Below are 15,205 nucleotides of genomic sequence, written 5' to 3' on the forward strand. Positions count from 1 at the left end.
CATTGTAGTGCACGTGCAAGCTGATTTTACAACATATTATCTGGTTATATATTTCCTTAGTTTATATATTCAGTGTGGACCCTGAGGTTCATGCATAAACTCCAGACTGAAGTTTAATAATTGACTGTAAAGAAGATTAAACTCCTCATTCCCATCCTAACAATAATTCACTGACATTGTATCTACTTATTTAGTTTACTGAATGTCTCCCATGCCTATATCATAACTGAACAAAGCCAGATATCTATAGACATGATGACTACTTAGAAATGTAAAACAGTCAAAACACATATTATCAACTTACATACATAACTTTGTTGGATAGTTATTATTATACTTGTACAAAGTGGTCATCTAATGATTCATCATCAGTTATCATACATGTAGATACTGATTCAGGATATATTAATGAAAATTAGTTGAAGGGAATCCTTCTATAACCACAAAATATGATGAAAAACTGCTTTAAATTCATAATTAATTGCAGAGAATTTTAATTTAATAAACACTTAAGCACCTGTTTGGAAAAAATCACCAGTAGTCCTAAATTATATGAAAAAGGTCAGTGCTTTTCAGTATTATAAACACAATAGAGGAAATTCGCGTCACAACTTTGTTTCGAATTAGCATTAGACTTGTGTGATCAAGATTTAAATTTATTCTTGCTTACAATTAACTTATCGCTAATAAAAAAAGATAATTATTCTTATTTTATCTTTTAAAACACTGTCTTACTTACAATAAATCGACTTTACAAATCATAATACATGCCGATTCGTATGCGGTTGCCTATTATTGCCTAATAAAAGTTGGATGCCGATCTCGACGATTCAAAATATAATTCCTTGTACAATTCTGTTGTTGCCTTTTTTTCAATAAGAGGTTAGAAACTGTCTAAATATTTAATTGAATTAGTCAAATTGTCCGACTTCTCACGTACGAGATGAAGATAAACGAAGCCCACATGCCGATCGCGATGTCAATTAAGAAATGACCATACACTTATTTTCAGGATTTTTGAAGTAAATATTGAATAATACAGAATTGTTCAAGAGTGTTATAACTTTTTTTGCTTCAAAATGTTTCATTTTAAACACCAATAACATCTATATTACGTGGTTATAACTATCTTTGGATATAATTATACGAGTGACGAATTGCAAGGCTACCGCTTGGGATTTCTATTTTTAGAGCGACTCTGAGCACTAGCGACAGTTTTCACTGGTACACCGGTATATAATTGTTGTATCGAAAACGTCTTTTACGGTGAATGACGTATTCTATCATAAATAATTAAGTTCCTGTGTTCAATCAATTGCAAATTGGAATTAAACAATATCATTGATTTCATGAAAAAAGTTAAGTCTGCTCGAATGTTCTTTCAGAGTGATAAAGTATTTTCATAACAGGTGCCCTCTAGGAATCCATAACCAAGCTATCGTTGAAAAATCAAGTTTAGAAACAGGCTCCCATCTGGAATCCATATTCAAGCTTTAGAGTTTTTTTTTATTAACAGCTATGGAATGATAAAGTAATTAATAGTGTTGTCAACGAGTACCCGGTTAACCGGGTAACCATCGAACGATGCGGGTATCGGTTAGTAAAACTGCTACTAGATTACTCGGATATATAAAATTTTACAGGAAAAAATGTAATTTTGTTTTTAAATTTCCATATTTTATTTGCCATTATTTAAAGATAGACTCGACCTAGTGTTTTACAAATACGATCCATTTGTTTTGATAAGTATTTCACAGTTAATCTAATTGGTGGCTTTCATTGCCAAGGGGTATACAAGTTTTGAAGGCTTGTGTTAATTATAATTACTTCACACAAATCTGCGTTAGTCTGTAGCATAAAATTAAAGAGGACGCCGTCATATGCATCAAATAATTTTAAATTTGACTGAATTTAAATTCGTAAGGTGTACAATATTTGAAATGGATTTATCAAATATCAACACATATTAACATGTGGGACAACACATATGTTAAATCACCTAAGATTGAAATTTAACCATGAAACAAGCGATATATAACAGTGTATAAAGGACATACTGCAAAACAGCAAACTATTACGATGAGGTTCGAGAAAAAAATATTTAGAAGATATATAATGTTGTGAGTTTGTAATTAAGAATAAAGTTCATAAGCAGTGCATTTGTGTTTTATATATACCGATATACAAATGATGTTAAGATTTATATAGAAATGGTAACGACGTTTCATATAGAAAATGTATTTCAGTTACCATTTAACATATATACCGCGAAAAATGATAATTTGAGATCCCAAGAAAAACCATCCGAGTAACCGGTTACTCGATCGAAAAAGTAAGCGAGTAACCGATTACTAAAAATCGTCCGATTTGACAACAATAGTAAATAATTCTATCATCAAGCAATTCATGTACGTATTCAGTCTGCCGATCAAGTTCAACATTCTCATTTAACAGTATAGCAGGAAAAAAAACACTGACCTTTATATGATTATTCGTGTAAATGGTGTACAAAATAAAATTTTGATTTATCGATTGAAAATATCTTTAAATAATACTGTAAGCTATTAAAACCCTTAAAGAATGAGAAACAATTCAGATTTAGTCAATGTAACAATTTCAACAAACCTTAGAAAGGTGAAATAAATACTTTATGCATTTCATTGATACAATACATTCATAAAAAAGTCATTTCTTTATCAAGTTTGCCTTTTCTTGGCAACATTGTAAATTGAAATCGATAAATCCACTTTGCGCTGTTCAGTTCTTTTTCAGAAATGAGTTGTAAAAATTCTGTCTACCTTATACATTTTACAAATTCCACATTAAATGCACTCTACACTTAAAGTTTAGTGTGTACAATTAAAAGAGAGAATATTATTTTATAAAATTTATGAGCCTAAACAATAAATTAACAACATATGTTGAAATATACTTTCATTCATGCATACAATCATACATACATACATACATACATATATATATATATATATATATATATATATATATATATATATATATATATATATATATATATATATATATATATATATATATATGAAAGGAACATTTAAACCTACAATTCACATTACTTCACTCAGTTCTTAACATCATATCACAATGTACTCTGATTTGAATGTTTTTCAATAACACTTTACTAAGTGCCTAATAAGTTCATCTATGATAAGCCTTTAGTTAAGTGGCGTAAAATGAGGAAGAACTTGCGGAAGGAATTTAGAAAAATTGAGTTTATTTTTAATTTACATGCATTGCATACGCACGAATTTGAGCTCAGTCCCAAACTTGTGCCATGTCAAAAGAGCTCTTTGTCCTACTTTCACTTTACATTTTCTACCTTAATTTTAATGTTACAGAAAGTTATAGATATTTGTACCAAAAATAAATAATTAAATAGCTTACAAAATATCAATCATCGTGAAACAACTAGTTTGGGCTTTTGTTAATGAAATATATATGATAAGATATAAAAATTTCATTAATATAAATTTGATAAAAAAAATTTCGAACAAAAAAATTTGCAATTATCTTTTTTTTTTTTATTGTGTTAAAGCTAATGTTGAGGTCGTGCAAAGCTGTATCTAAGATTGTCTAAGGTACTACTCGCGAACTTTAAGGCACTAATTCTATTCATCTTGTTCTTAATGACAGTCTGACACTTCCGTAGGGGGTTTGTAGGATTCTCAACCCCCGGAAACTGGCCCTGGGCGCCACCCCTTGCTTCCTCATCGTCACTAAAGTCAGGTGGTGGCATTTCTTCCACATCTAACAGACCGGATAAATTGTACGACAAACCGTTAGTTTTCCGTCTGTTAAGCATGTCTTTTTTAAGTTTAGTTTTCATCGAAGGTTCACTTCTGAGAAATTTGTTTGGCATCAAGAAACTGGTTCTCTTCTTTTTACTTTTACTTTCCGTTTCATTGTCTGGTCTTGTACTCACTGTGCCACTCTGTTCCACATACCCTTCTCCATCACTATTATCGCGATAAATATCCGAATTGCTTGGTGGTTTTCTTGGAAGCGGGGGTGGTTTCTTTCCTTTCTTAGGTTTATAATGAAAACCATTGATATGAGCAGAGGACGGCGGTGCAGGGGGAAGCGGAAGTTCCTTAATTTCTGCCTCACTCGATCTATCATTTGTAAGAGGTGTTTCTTGTTTTAGATAATCAGATGTGTCTCCAGGAAAAAGAAAACTTTTACGCACGTTAGGAGAGGGGGAGTTTATAGGAGGTAAAGGTTTATTTTTGACAATTGGAGGCAAATGATTCTTAGAATACTTGACTCCTGAAAACCCTGTCTTTTGCTTACTCAAACTTGAATCCGATTTTCCCTTGCCTTTTGCTTTTAAACTAAGTACATCGTATGAGGTGAAATCCTCAAACGGTGCATTTGGTTGATTCATGGTTCGTGGGGCTTTGGGAATACCAACTTCCTTTGGGGTATGCTTCGTTCTTGGCATCAGTCTAGCTGTATCAGAGATTTGTGCATACGGGTTTTCAGAATTCTCTGGGAAGAATCCACTTGTTTCTCCGCAAGTAACACGTGGTTCACAGGGAGGTGTTCCTTGAGCATTACATTGCCTCCTCCCAGACTGTTCCTCTCTGTAGGAAGCCTGTCGCTGAGATGCATCTGTATAAACAAAGAATTTTCCTATAGATATTTCTTTGAAGATGAAAATTAAACAAGAAGTCAAGGGGGCAAAACGTTCACCTGAGTCAACTTTGACCTGTTGATTTTCAGAGGATTTTTAAAAGATTTATTCCCCTGTTTATTCCCATGAAAAAGCCAAACCATTAGCCCAAAGGTAATATGAATTAATCAAATTTGAATCCAACATATGGGTGCTTCAATATCAACATGACTAAAATGATCTTTCTGTTCTGGAGATGAATTATTAAAGCATTCTCTCCTCTACATATTTTATACCCGATTTTAGCATCCGTAGGGTCCGTAATTCAAAAAGAAAAAAAAATTGAGTTCATATCACTTAGGAATGTTTGCACATCATTATGATTCATTATAGTCCAGCGTTTCTTGAAAAAAAAAAATTGTGAACGTTCCCATGTTGAACTGCAACCCCCTTTTGTAGCCGTTGTACCTATTGCGACCATGATTTACACAAACTCGTATACACACTATCTGACAATATTAGTATTAATATGGCTAATGATGTCCCTGCTGTTCTTGAAAGGAAGATTTTTAAAGAGTTTTTTTTAAAATGCATATCCTTGTTAACTTTAATTCCTTATGTGGCCCAAATCTTCACCTTGGGGTCATGAATCACTATCGGAAGATGCTTGAATATTGATATGACTAATGAAGTCTACGCTGTTCCTGGGAAGAAAATTTAAATTTTTTTTCTTTGCAAAAAAAAAAAAAAAAAAATGTAATCCACACAACTTTGTTAAGAGAAAGTTTGCATATTATTATAATTTAGTTTGGCTCCTTTTTTAAAATAAAACTTTCTATGCTTTATATATTACCCCGTTAAATTCATTCCATTATTGTTTCCTAACCACCTCTTGCGACCATGATTCATGCATATTAACATGACTAATCATGGACCTGCTGTTCTGGAGAAAAACTAAAGAAAATATTTTTCTTTGAAAGAAAATACCATCCGGACAAAATCGATTCCGCACTATTTAATGGTACTTGCATGTTAACATGACAAATCCTGACCCCCCTGTTCTTGAGAAGGAGATTTCTTAAAAAGGTTTTATCTATGCATTCCCACATTGAAAATTGACAATATCTATGTGGTTTTTGGAGACCAGGTCTTCCAACAATCTGTTGTATATGCACAGTGAATTGTCGGCGGATTTTTCCGTTATTTCCCTACCATGACAAGGAGCACACGGCGGGTGTGACCAGTCGGCAGGGCATGCTCACTCCTCCATGGCACCTGATCCCACCTATCCCACTTATCGAAACGGTGACTCTTTATTTGATATTTTTTGAGGTCCGTGTTTACTCTTTTCCCGATTTGTATTGTTTAAATTGACTTTAAGCTTGAATACTGTTCGTTATCTCCATATTTCACGTTAAACGTTGGTCCCTTATCATTGTGGTCCCATCCTACACCTGGGGTTAATGCTTAGAACAAGCACCTGAGGATGTTTACATATATATGTCACTAAACATGGACCTGCTTTTCTTGAGAAGAATTTTTTTAAAAAAATTCTTCTTATATATTTCCATGTTAAACTCTTATTCCCTTTTGTGACCCCAATAAATTCCCGAAGGCCTTGAGCAAATTTGAATATGCACTATATGAAGAATGTTGCTTATCAATACGGCTTAACATCGCTTGGATGTTCTTAATAAAAAGGAATTTTAAAGATTCTCTACGTATAATCATGTAAAACTTTGAAGCCTTTTTGTGACCCCATCCTACCCCAGGGCCATTATTTGAACAAAGTATATTTTCCACTACCCGTGGAAACCTGTTTAATAACATGATTAATCATGTATTGTGTGTTTTTCCTATGTTTGTTCTCCTTTGAGGTTCCACCCAAACACTATTGAAACAAACACAACATCTTAATCTACGCTTTCTAAGGATACATATCTTATGTGTATTAATTAAACTAATCATTAATATGATGCTGTTCTTGAGGAGATTTTAAAAAAAGTTATCCTGTGTATATGCACGTAAAACTTCCATCTCTTATTATGACCCCATCCTACCGAGGGGGTCATGATTTAAATAAAATTGAATCTACACTACCTGAGGATGCTTGATATAACTATGACTTTCCTGTTCTTGAGAAGATTTTTAAACATTTTTTCCTTATACATTGTATTTCCATGTTAATCTGTGATCTTCTTTCGTGGCTTCACTCTACCACGGGGGTAATACTTAGAACAAATTTAGATCTACACTATGTCACAAAGCTGTCATGTCAGAGAAAATGTGAGCTCAGGTGAGCCAAACTGAAAATTTAAATACTAAAATAAAAAAGAGGAAGATTTGTTGAATTCAATGTAAAAGAATACCGAGGATGATATCATTGTATCCAATTATTCATGTCATATGTAGAATGGGAAAGCCAAAGAGAACAAACAGTGATCTAATTCATAATTGCTAGAAACAATACAAATCGAAAAACAGGGCGAAAATACGGGCCCCTTGAAAGAAGTAAGATTAAGTGCCTGGGAGAAGTAAGTATTCCCTGTCAACCGATCAGAAAACGAGTGATTTGTAATCAAAATTTGTTTGAAAATATTTGCATCACGTTTGGTATAAGATAGGCTGTATATGTATTTTGAAATCCAGCTCATTACAACGACCATAAAATTTGCAAAATGCTGACTTTAAACGAAACTTACAACCCCTCTTACATAAACATATATTTGTCATCAGCTACCTATACCTTTTCTAATATAAAGTATTAGAAAAACATGCTTTTGTGAGCTGAATAATTCAGGAGACATAGACATCCCTTTTGACATTTAACTGAAGTATTAGTAGGTCTTTAACGTTAATATTCAGAGAGACATCCAATTATCCAAATATGAAATAGGTGTCAGATTCTGTGGTGTCTAGTTCACTGGGATATTTTGAGCCTACATGAATGAAGCACTTCGTAAATTTTTAAAAGTTCAGCTTAGTCGTAAATCGAAACCTTGTCTCAAATACTACTGATTGTTTTTTCCTGTTGTCTGTTGTTAGCGTTCTTATATGATATGTTGAGTGTCATATAACTAACATGTATATTTATCACTATACTGTGAAAAAATAACATACTTTCGTAGGGTCAAATTTTCGAGGTTTGAGGATAAATTTTGGTTCGGGGGATTCGATTTCGTGGTTGAAGAAGGTTTGAGTAGTTATGTACATGAATTTTACATTTCGTAGTGGAGATTCATTGGTCTCTTCATACTTGAAATATGAAGATAACGAGCAGTATTCAATCTCGAAAGTCCAATGAAACAATACAAATTTGGAGCAGAGCAAACACGGACCTCAAAATTTAGAGGTGGGATCAGGTGCCATAAGGTTCCAAAAAGGTATCATAAAAACGTTCCAAAACAAAGCAAATTAACCCCCCCCCCCTCCGCACACACACAAATCGGTGATTTTACAGTATTTATAAATCAATTATGCATTGAGTTGATATGTTAGTTTTCGGCATGTTTCAGCTGGTTTATTTCTTTGTGTACTATGACAACTTTATGATATCACTCATGTCTAAACTATCCATATTCCGCATTCTTAAAATGTAAAGATCAAACAAGGCTCTTATAACAATTCGGTAATCTAAATAAAAACGGGTAAAATAAAGAAAATTACCTAACCTGTAAGTGAAACGTTCTCGGGGCTATTTAGAAAGTTCTATGACAAATGGTTATCTTGAACCATTTTACTATATTGTGTTTGTAGGTTTTGTTTACTTACTATTAATATGCTTTGGTTCATATCCCTCCCTTACTTTCCTGTTAAATTATAAATGAATTATCATAAATCATTTACTGAAATATTAAGAATAGCCACTATTACAGATTCAGAATACATTTTCTAATTTATAAAACTTACTACCGTGAAAATTCTTCTATGATAATCGCATTTATTATTAAGCAGAAGAAGTGCATATCTAAGATACAAACCTTCGTATGCAATAACACATTAATCCAATAATAATAATAAGTCCGACTAAACTTCCCACTGCAGTCACTGTTGGCAACACATAACCATTCCATGATAAAAGAAGGTCTTCTGTAAAATAGTTTTCTTCTATAAAGATAACACAAAAAGAAAAACATTTACCACACTTTTAAAATATTACTTATGTACACATATTTAATCATCATCATCATCAAAAAAAAAAAAAAAAAAAAAAAAAAAAAAAAAAAAATACGGACTGCCAATGGTCAACTATCCATATCAATAAAACCTTAAGCTTTTTCTATGAAATACATTGTTAAAAACATAATTTTAAAGAAGAATATCTGAACAGGCGCAGCTAGACAAAAATGTTATTTTAATGACAGACTTAGAAATTTGAAACTTTTCACTTGTAGAAGTAAAACATTTCTGTTTTCATACAATAACCATGGGTTAAGGGTCTTGAAATCATCCTTCAATATTGATAACTGCATATAAAAATGTACCTGTGCTCGTTATTGCATCACTACAGCCATTCACGTGGTTACACAAAGACGGGTTACATAAACACTTAGATGCACAAAGTCCTCCAAAAAATCCGTCTGGACATGTTTTAGAGCAATTATAGTCATAATATCCCGGAAAACATTCTAAAAAATTGTGTATATGACAATTTTTAAGTGGACGGTATATAGCTAAATGTAAATAAGATATTTTTCTGATCAGTCAACAATACACAAATTGATGAGTATTCTTTTGAAGGTCACAAGTGATTACTAATAGATCTTTTTTTTTGATCATGTAATTTTTCTTAGAAAAGAAGTGCATGAACACAAATGTAATTGACGTATATGTGTTGCTTTTAATATCAACGTTCAGGTGAATCGTAATTTTATTCAGCTGTAAAGGAGAACGTGACTGTAAAGAAATGCATACCTATACAGGAGTTGCCCTTCTTGTAATAGTTTACACAGCATCCATTTTCCTTATCCCTGGAAAATACGTGCAGCTTTTACTTTTAAACATTCTCATCATGATAATTAAAATTGTACAGAATACATAGAACTTTTTTTCTAATCTTCAGGCAGCCATCCGTAAGAAACATGTTTTGAAACCAAAATTAATTTTATCTGGTCCGTCACCACAGCCTACGACACTGCGTTACGAATAGATAGAGGCAAAGTAAAAATCAAAGAAATAATTAAATTCAATGTTTTGTTGCTGTAAATTATTTGACTTGTAAGACAAAATTTTTTGATATTTACACTGTAAATATTTAGTGTTTGGTAGTTTAGTAGTAGTGCTAGTTGTTTTTGTTTCTCTATTTCCTTTGTTTTTATGACTTCTTAACTTTTTTCTTTGTCCTGAGGAAGGGACAGGTCGTCCCGAAAATTTGACAATTATTATTGTTCGTGTCGTTGGTAATTTTTAGTATATAAATTTCCATCCGTGACCCTGTATCTACTTAGTAGATCCGACACTTAGGATATACAGTGTTGTTTGTTTTAAGTGCTTTATATATATATATATATATATATATATATATATATATATATATATATATATATATATATATATATATATATATATATATATATATAGATATAGATATATATATATATATATATATATATATATATATATATATATATATATATATATATATACATATATATATATAACTACTTTTGAATTATATATATATATATATATATATATATATATATATATATATATATATATATATATATATATATATATATATATATATATATATATATATATATATATATATATATATATATATATATATATATATATATATATATATATATATATAAATAAATAAATAAATATATATATATATATATATATATATATATATATATATATATATATATATATATATATATATATATATATATATATATATATATATATATATATATATATATATATATATATATATTTCAAAAGTAGTTAAAAGATGATGTCACACAGTAAAAATAATCATAAAAGAAAAAGAAAATGCACAGTTTCCAAATTTCATTTAACACAAGCGCTTTCTGGATTTAACAATCCTTCTTCAGGTGTACATACTTTGAACTGATTTGTTTTGCTTGGTAACGTTAACTATGACGTCATGAGTGTCTTTGCAGGGAAGGAATAAATTCATGACGTCATAGTATAACGTAAAAGTTCGGGAAAATTGAATTGTACAATAAATCATGATTTTCTCAGTCTCAATAAACAAAGTATTTAAGAAATTAATTATACAAGAAAGACATGAACTTATCAAAAAATTAATGTTTGTTCAGTTTTGGTGAAAATAGATTTATAAAGTAGTTCTCTTTCACTATTCACATTACGGCTGAATCGTTCCTAAGTTTATAAAATGGAAAGACATAGTAGTTTCCTTGAGAGCAAATGTCGAAATGCTCACTGCATGGCTTGTTTCTAATGCTCGGATTATTGATTTGCTGACGGTGGACATATAACAAACTTTTACGTTATATTATGACGTCATGGATTTATTCCTTCCCTGCAAAGACACTCATGACGTCATAGTTAACGTTACCAAGCAAAACAAATCAGTTCAAAGTATGTACACCTGAAGAAGGATTTTTAAATCCAGAAAGCGCTTGTGTTAAATGAAATTTGGAAACTGTGCATTTTCTTTTTCTTTTATGATTATATATATATATATATATATATATATATATATATATATATATATATATATATATATATATATATATATATATATATATATATATATATAATTATCCTTTATATATTACATTTACAACAATGTAATAATATTGTAATTTATCTATTGAATTAAGTAAAACAAAATCAAAGTGATATTTTTTCATAGTGTGAAACAAGTGTGGATTTTCCTTCCTTTTCCGAAGGGTTTTTTTTTTAAAAGACTCCCTGGCCAGTTATTAGATAGAAAAAAGTAAATAAACCATCCTTACAGAGACTTAAACAAGGTATAAACCTGCAGCCCGCAAGTGGTAGCGCCTCCACATGAGTGAAACATTCTCGGTAGGGACGTTAAACAACACTCAAACAAACAAAAGCAAACAATTTATACAAACAATAAAACATGTCATGGTATTCCGATGCTGCTTTTTATCACTATTTAACTCCTACAGGTGTATTTATGTTCAATGAGAAAAAAATAACCCTTGACAGCAATATTTCAATGTTTATTTTCAAATTATAGAAATGAAACACAGGGAAGTACGAAATCCGGATAGGCTCATTTCTGACAAGATAGAAAAAAAAATATTGAACTCATTATAACGAGATAACTATCTTGTTTTAACAAGTTAGTATCTCGTTATAACGAGTTAGTTATCTCATTACAACGAAATAATTATATCGTTATAACGTTAGAACGTGGTAACTAACTCGTTTCAACGAGATACTAACTCTTTAGAACGAGATACTAATTTGTTATCTCGCTATAACGAGTTAAATATATTTTTCATCTTCTCAAAAACGAGCCTTTCGGGAATTCACAGGGAAACATTTAAATACTGTATAAAACAATTCATAGGCTAATGCAATGAAATATGGAGATACTGAACAGCATTAAAGCTCAAAGTCTATTAAAACAATACAAATCGGGAGCAAAGCAAACACGGACTCCAAAAACATCAGAGGTGTGATCAGGTGCTATGGAGAAGTGAGCATCCCCTGCCGACGACAATTCAGTGTGTGAATAATGGTATAACAATTAGGTCAGCATTTGACTTAATGATAAAGTATATGGATATTGCAAATCTAGGCTTTTTAAACCGTTTTACGGAAGAAAATACAGCTAAAACTACTACTAGTTTTTTTTCCTTCGTGTAAAATTCTAATTTTCATGAAATGTTCCTTAAATTCGCAGTTTTCTCAAGAGTGCCATAGATAAGTTTATAGATTATACATTTTAGTTTCGTACTCATTTATTGTAGAGTGGGTTTTATTTCATATTTTTGTACAGAGGTTTTGTTAAAAAAAAAAAGAATAGGTAAATACGGCAGCGTATATGTTATTTGTTACACGTAGGTTTTTTTTCATTTATTTAATGAATTTATTACATTTCATATGTTTTAAAATAATAAATTAATGTTTTGCCATTTAATGAATAATTATCACTCAAATATAACATAACAGCCAGTACCTGGACCTAAATATTAATTGCCTTGGGTTTTTGAAGGTTCTAGTCTTTGGTGGTTTCATTGGTTTGTAGTTTGTAAGGTTTTATTTTATTAGTTAAGTATTTTTCCTCAGAAATTTGTTGTTTGTTCTGGAATTCTTTTTGCAGTATTTAACCAGAGAGGGTTTACAATAAATATTCATATTATCTGACTTTTGACGCACGGACAGAAACATTACTTCTCTCTATTTTCTATTTAGTTTTATGATCTGGACATATTGTGAAACACGTATACAATTATAAATGGGAAAGGCTCAATCCCATAGATTGGACATTTTCGATTCATTCAATTGGATTTTTATTCCATCATTGTTATATGTTCCTCTGATCAAATAAAGGAGTTGTCGAACCTGATAGGGACATATTTTATTTCACCATTACATATACTAGGTGTCTACTCTTGTTGTGTTACAACTTGTACATTGTCTCATTTTAAAAAAAAAAATCTTTCTACCGAAACGCTTCCATATTGGAATTAATCCTTTTTTCTCTAAATATGAAAAAAAAAACCACTAGTTTGAAGATAAGGATATTTATTATACTTAGATCCTAAGAATGGTATTTTCCCCCCTTTTTTATTGCTTTTGCATTTACAAACAAGGTACTTTCAAAGTAAATAAAACATATTATTGAATATTGTATTTGTAAAATATGATGCATCATGAAAGATTTTCAAAGTTTGGAAAATAAATGCATCAAGTATTTAGAATATCTGTCGCAAAGCATACATGTATGTTGCACTTATATGCAAAAACAAAGAATATTTATATATATATTTACATGCAAAAAACCCCAAAGAATATTCAGCTACTTACGGGCAATGTCCCTGATCTAATGTTCCAACAGTGTGAGAAACTAAAAGGATACAAGCAAGTTTCATATCAAATATTCCCAATGTATTCTATGAGGTATGTAATTATGAACATCATATTAGGATTAACAGGAAATTATTTCTTAATCTATTAATAATGTTAGTAAAATATTTTACGTTGCTGTTCAAAAATACCGTGTCATGACTTCCTCATTTTACAAATACATAGAAAATCTTTGAATAATATAGTCTTAAATCTCTTAATCAGTCTTAAAGATTTCTTTTGAAATATAACTTTTGACAAGCTGAATCATTCATTTATATCTATATGATTAAGAAAGAAAAGAAATAGATCTGTAAAAGTAATGTCACAGGACTCTCTGAAAACACATCTAACATTTTATTACGATAGTTAAAATCTTTTCCTATTTTTTTTTTTTATTACAAAAAGATACATGCACCATGATATGTAAAAAAAAAAATCAAAGAAAGGATGTTGATTTAAAATAGGGAAATGTGTTTCAAAAATATATGATCACGTGTTTGTACGACATCGCAGACTTACCATCCTTACAGCCGATCACGTGGTGGCACAGCTGGCCTGGTGTACATTTACACTGATCTCCACAAAGTTCACCAAAGTATCCCTCTGGACATTTACTTGAACAGTTATGCTCAAAGTACCCAGGGTCACACTCTGTTTAAATCAAATTTTACCAATATTTAACCGGAAGTAAATACAAAATACAGATAGATAAAACACATGGATACACTGATGCATCAAAATGAATCATCAATATTAGAATTAAAAAAAAAACATGTTGAAAGTACCTTTACAACCATCGCCAGCCTCATTTAGATGGTAGTTGTTACAACACACGATGGGTGAAGTACTATTACTACATCGAAAATGTATAAACTGTTAATAAATGGTTGCCAGAGAGAGAGAGAGAGAGAGAGAGAGAGAGAGAGAGAGAGAGTTTGTAAAAGGCTATAAGAAAAACGTTATAAAAATATAAGTTTAACAATATTCAATAGATTCACTTTTTTACTTCTCTTTATTAAAAACATTATTTATTATTTTCAGTACAGTTATAAATTACACACTCCCATACTGAAAAAAGTTCTAAATAAATCATTAATATTAATGTTTTATGAATAACAATAATGATAAAAACGTATGAATAAAAAAATTGACTTACTATATATATCAATTCTTAAACGATTTATTCATAACTTTTATTTCTCCTATCTATCAGGGATTATTCGATCTTGTGTTATAGAATAAAGAATCATATTTCCTAATCTTAAGTGCACTTTGGTAATAAAACAACATCTATAAAAACAAACAGATCTCGACCGCTCATGTGGCCGAAAACAAGTACATGGGTGAATTAAAAAATAATGACAGGCATTTTTTTTTTTTGAAAAATTCAACTGACTATAACATGTTTTTGATAACAACATTATATGCATATGCATTCTAGTTAAGATTTCCGAAGTAACAATAGAATTCACAATTGAATGCATAAAAAGTTTCAGAATTTTCTTTTGT

General features: G+C 30.6%; 1 protein-coding gene across 1 annotated transcript; it reads right to left on the reverse strand.

Annotated features, from left to right (window-relative positions):
• Nucleotides 1–3,468: 3,468 nt before the first annotated feature.
• Nucleotides 3,469–14,763, reverse strand: LOC133198036 (multiple epidermal growth factor-like domains protein 11). The gene is made up of 9 exons (XM_061334194.1): nt 14,758–14,763; nt 14,482–14,569; nt 14,216–14,347; nt 13,655–13,694; nt 9,560–9,615; nt 9,130–9,273; nt 8,626–8,752; nt 8,417–8,454; nt 3,469–4,644 (listed from the first exon to the last, which is right to left on the reverse strand). Exons 1-9 carry the CDS (start codon nt 14,761–14,763, stop codon nt 3,569–3,571), a joined length of 1,707 nt encoding a protein of 568 aa, XP_061190178.1. The 3' UTR covers nt 3,469–3,568.
• Between the last annotated feature and the right edge of the window lie 442 nt (nt 14,764–15,205).

The sequence above is a fragment of the Saccostrea echinata genome, unplaced genomic scaffold, assembly GCF_033153115.1.
Source record: "Saccostrea echinata isolate AGI-Se365-2 ecotype Australia unplaced genomic scaffold, CSIRO_AGI_Sech_v1 ptg000001l, whole genome shotgun sequence".
NCBI classification, from domain to species: domain Eukaryota; kingdom Metazoa; phylum Mollusca; class Bivalvia; order Ostreida; family Ostreidae; genus Saccostrea; species Saccostrea echinata.

What these genes read in the sequence shown, in the direction of transcription:
- LOC133198036 (XM_061334194.1), bottom strand. An exon ending in TGATGCAATAACGAGCACAG is followed by an intron (nt 8,753 to 9,129) that starts GTACATTTTTAT and finishes TTATCTTTATAG; the next exon opens with AAGAAAACTATTTTACAGAA. An exon ending in TGAACCAAAGCATATTAATA is followed by an intron (nt 4,645 to 8,416) that starts GTAAGTAAACAA and finishes TTGTTTATACAG; the next exon opens with ATGCATCTCAGCGACAGGCT.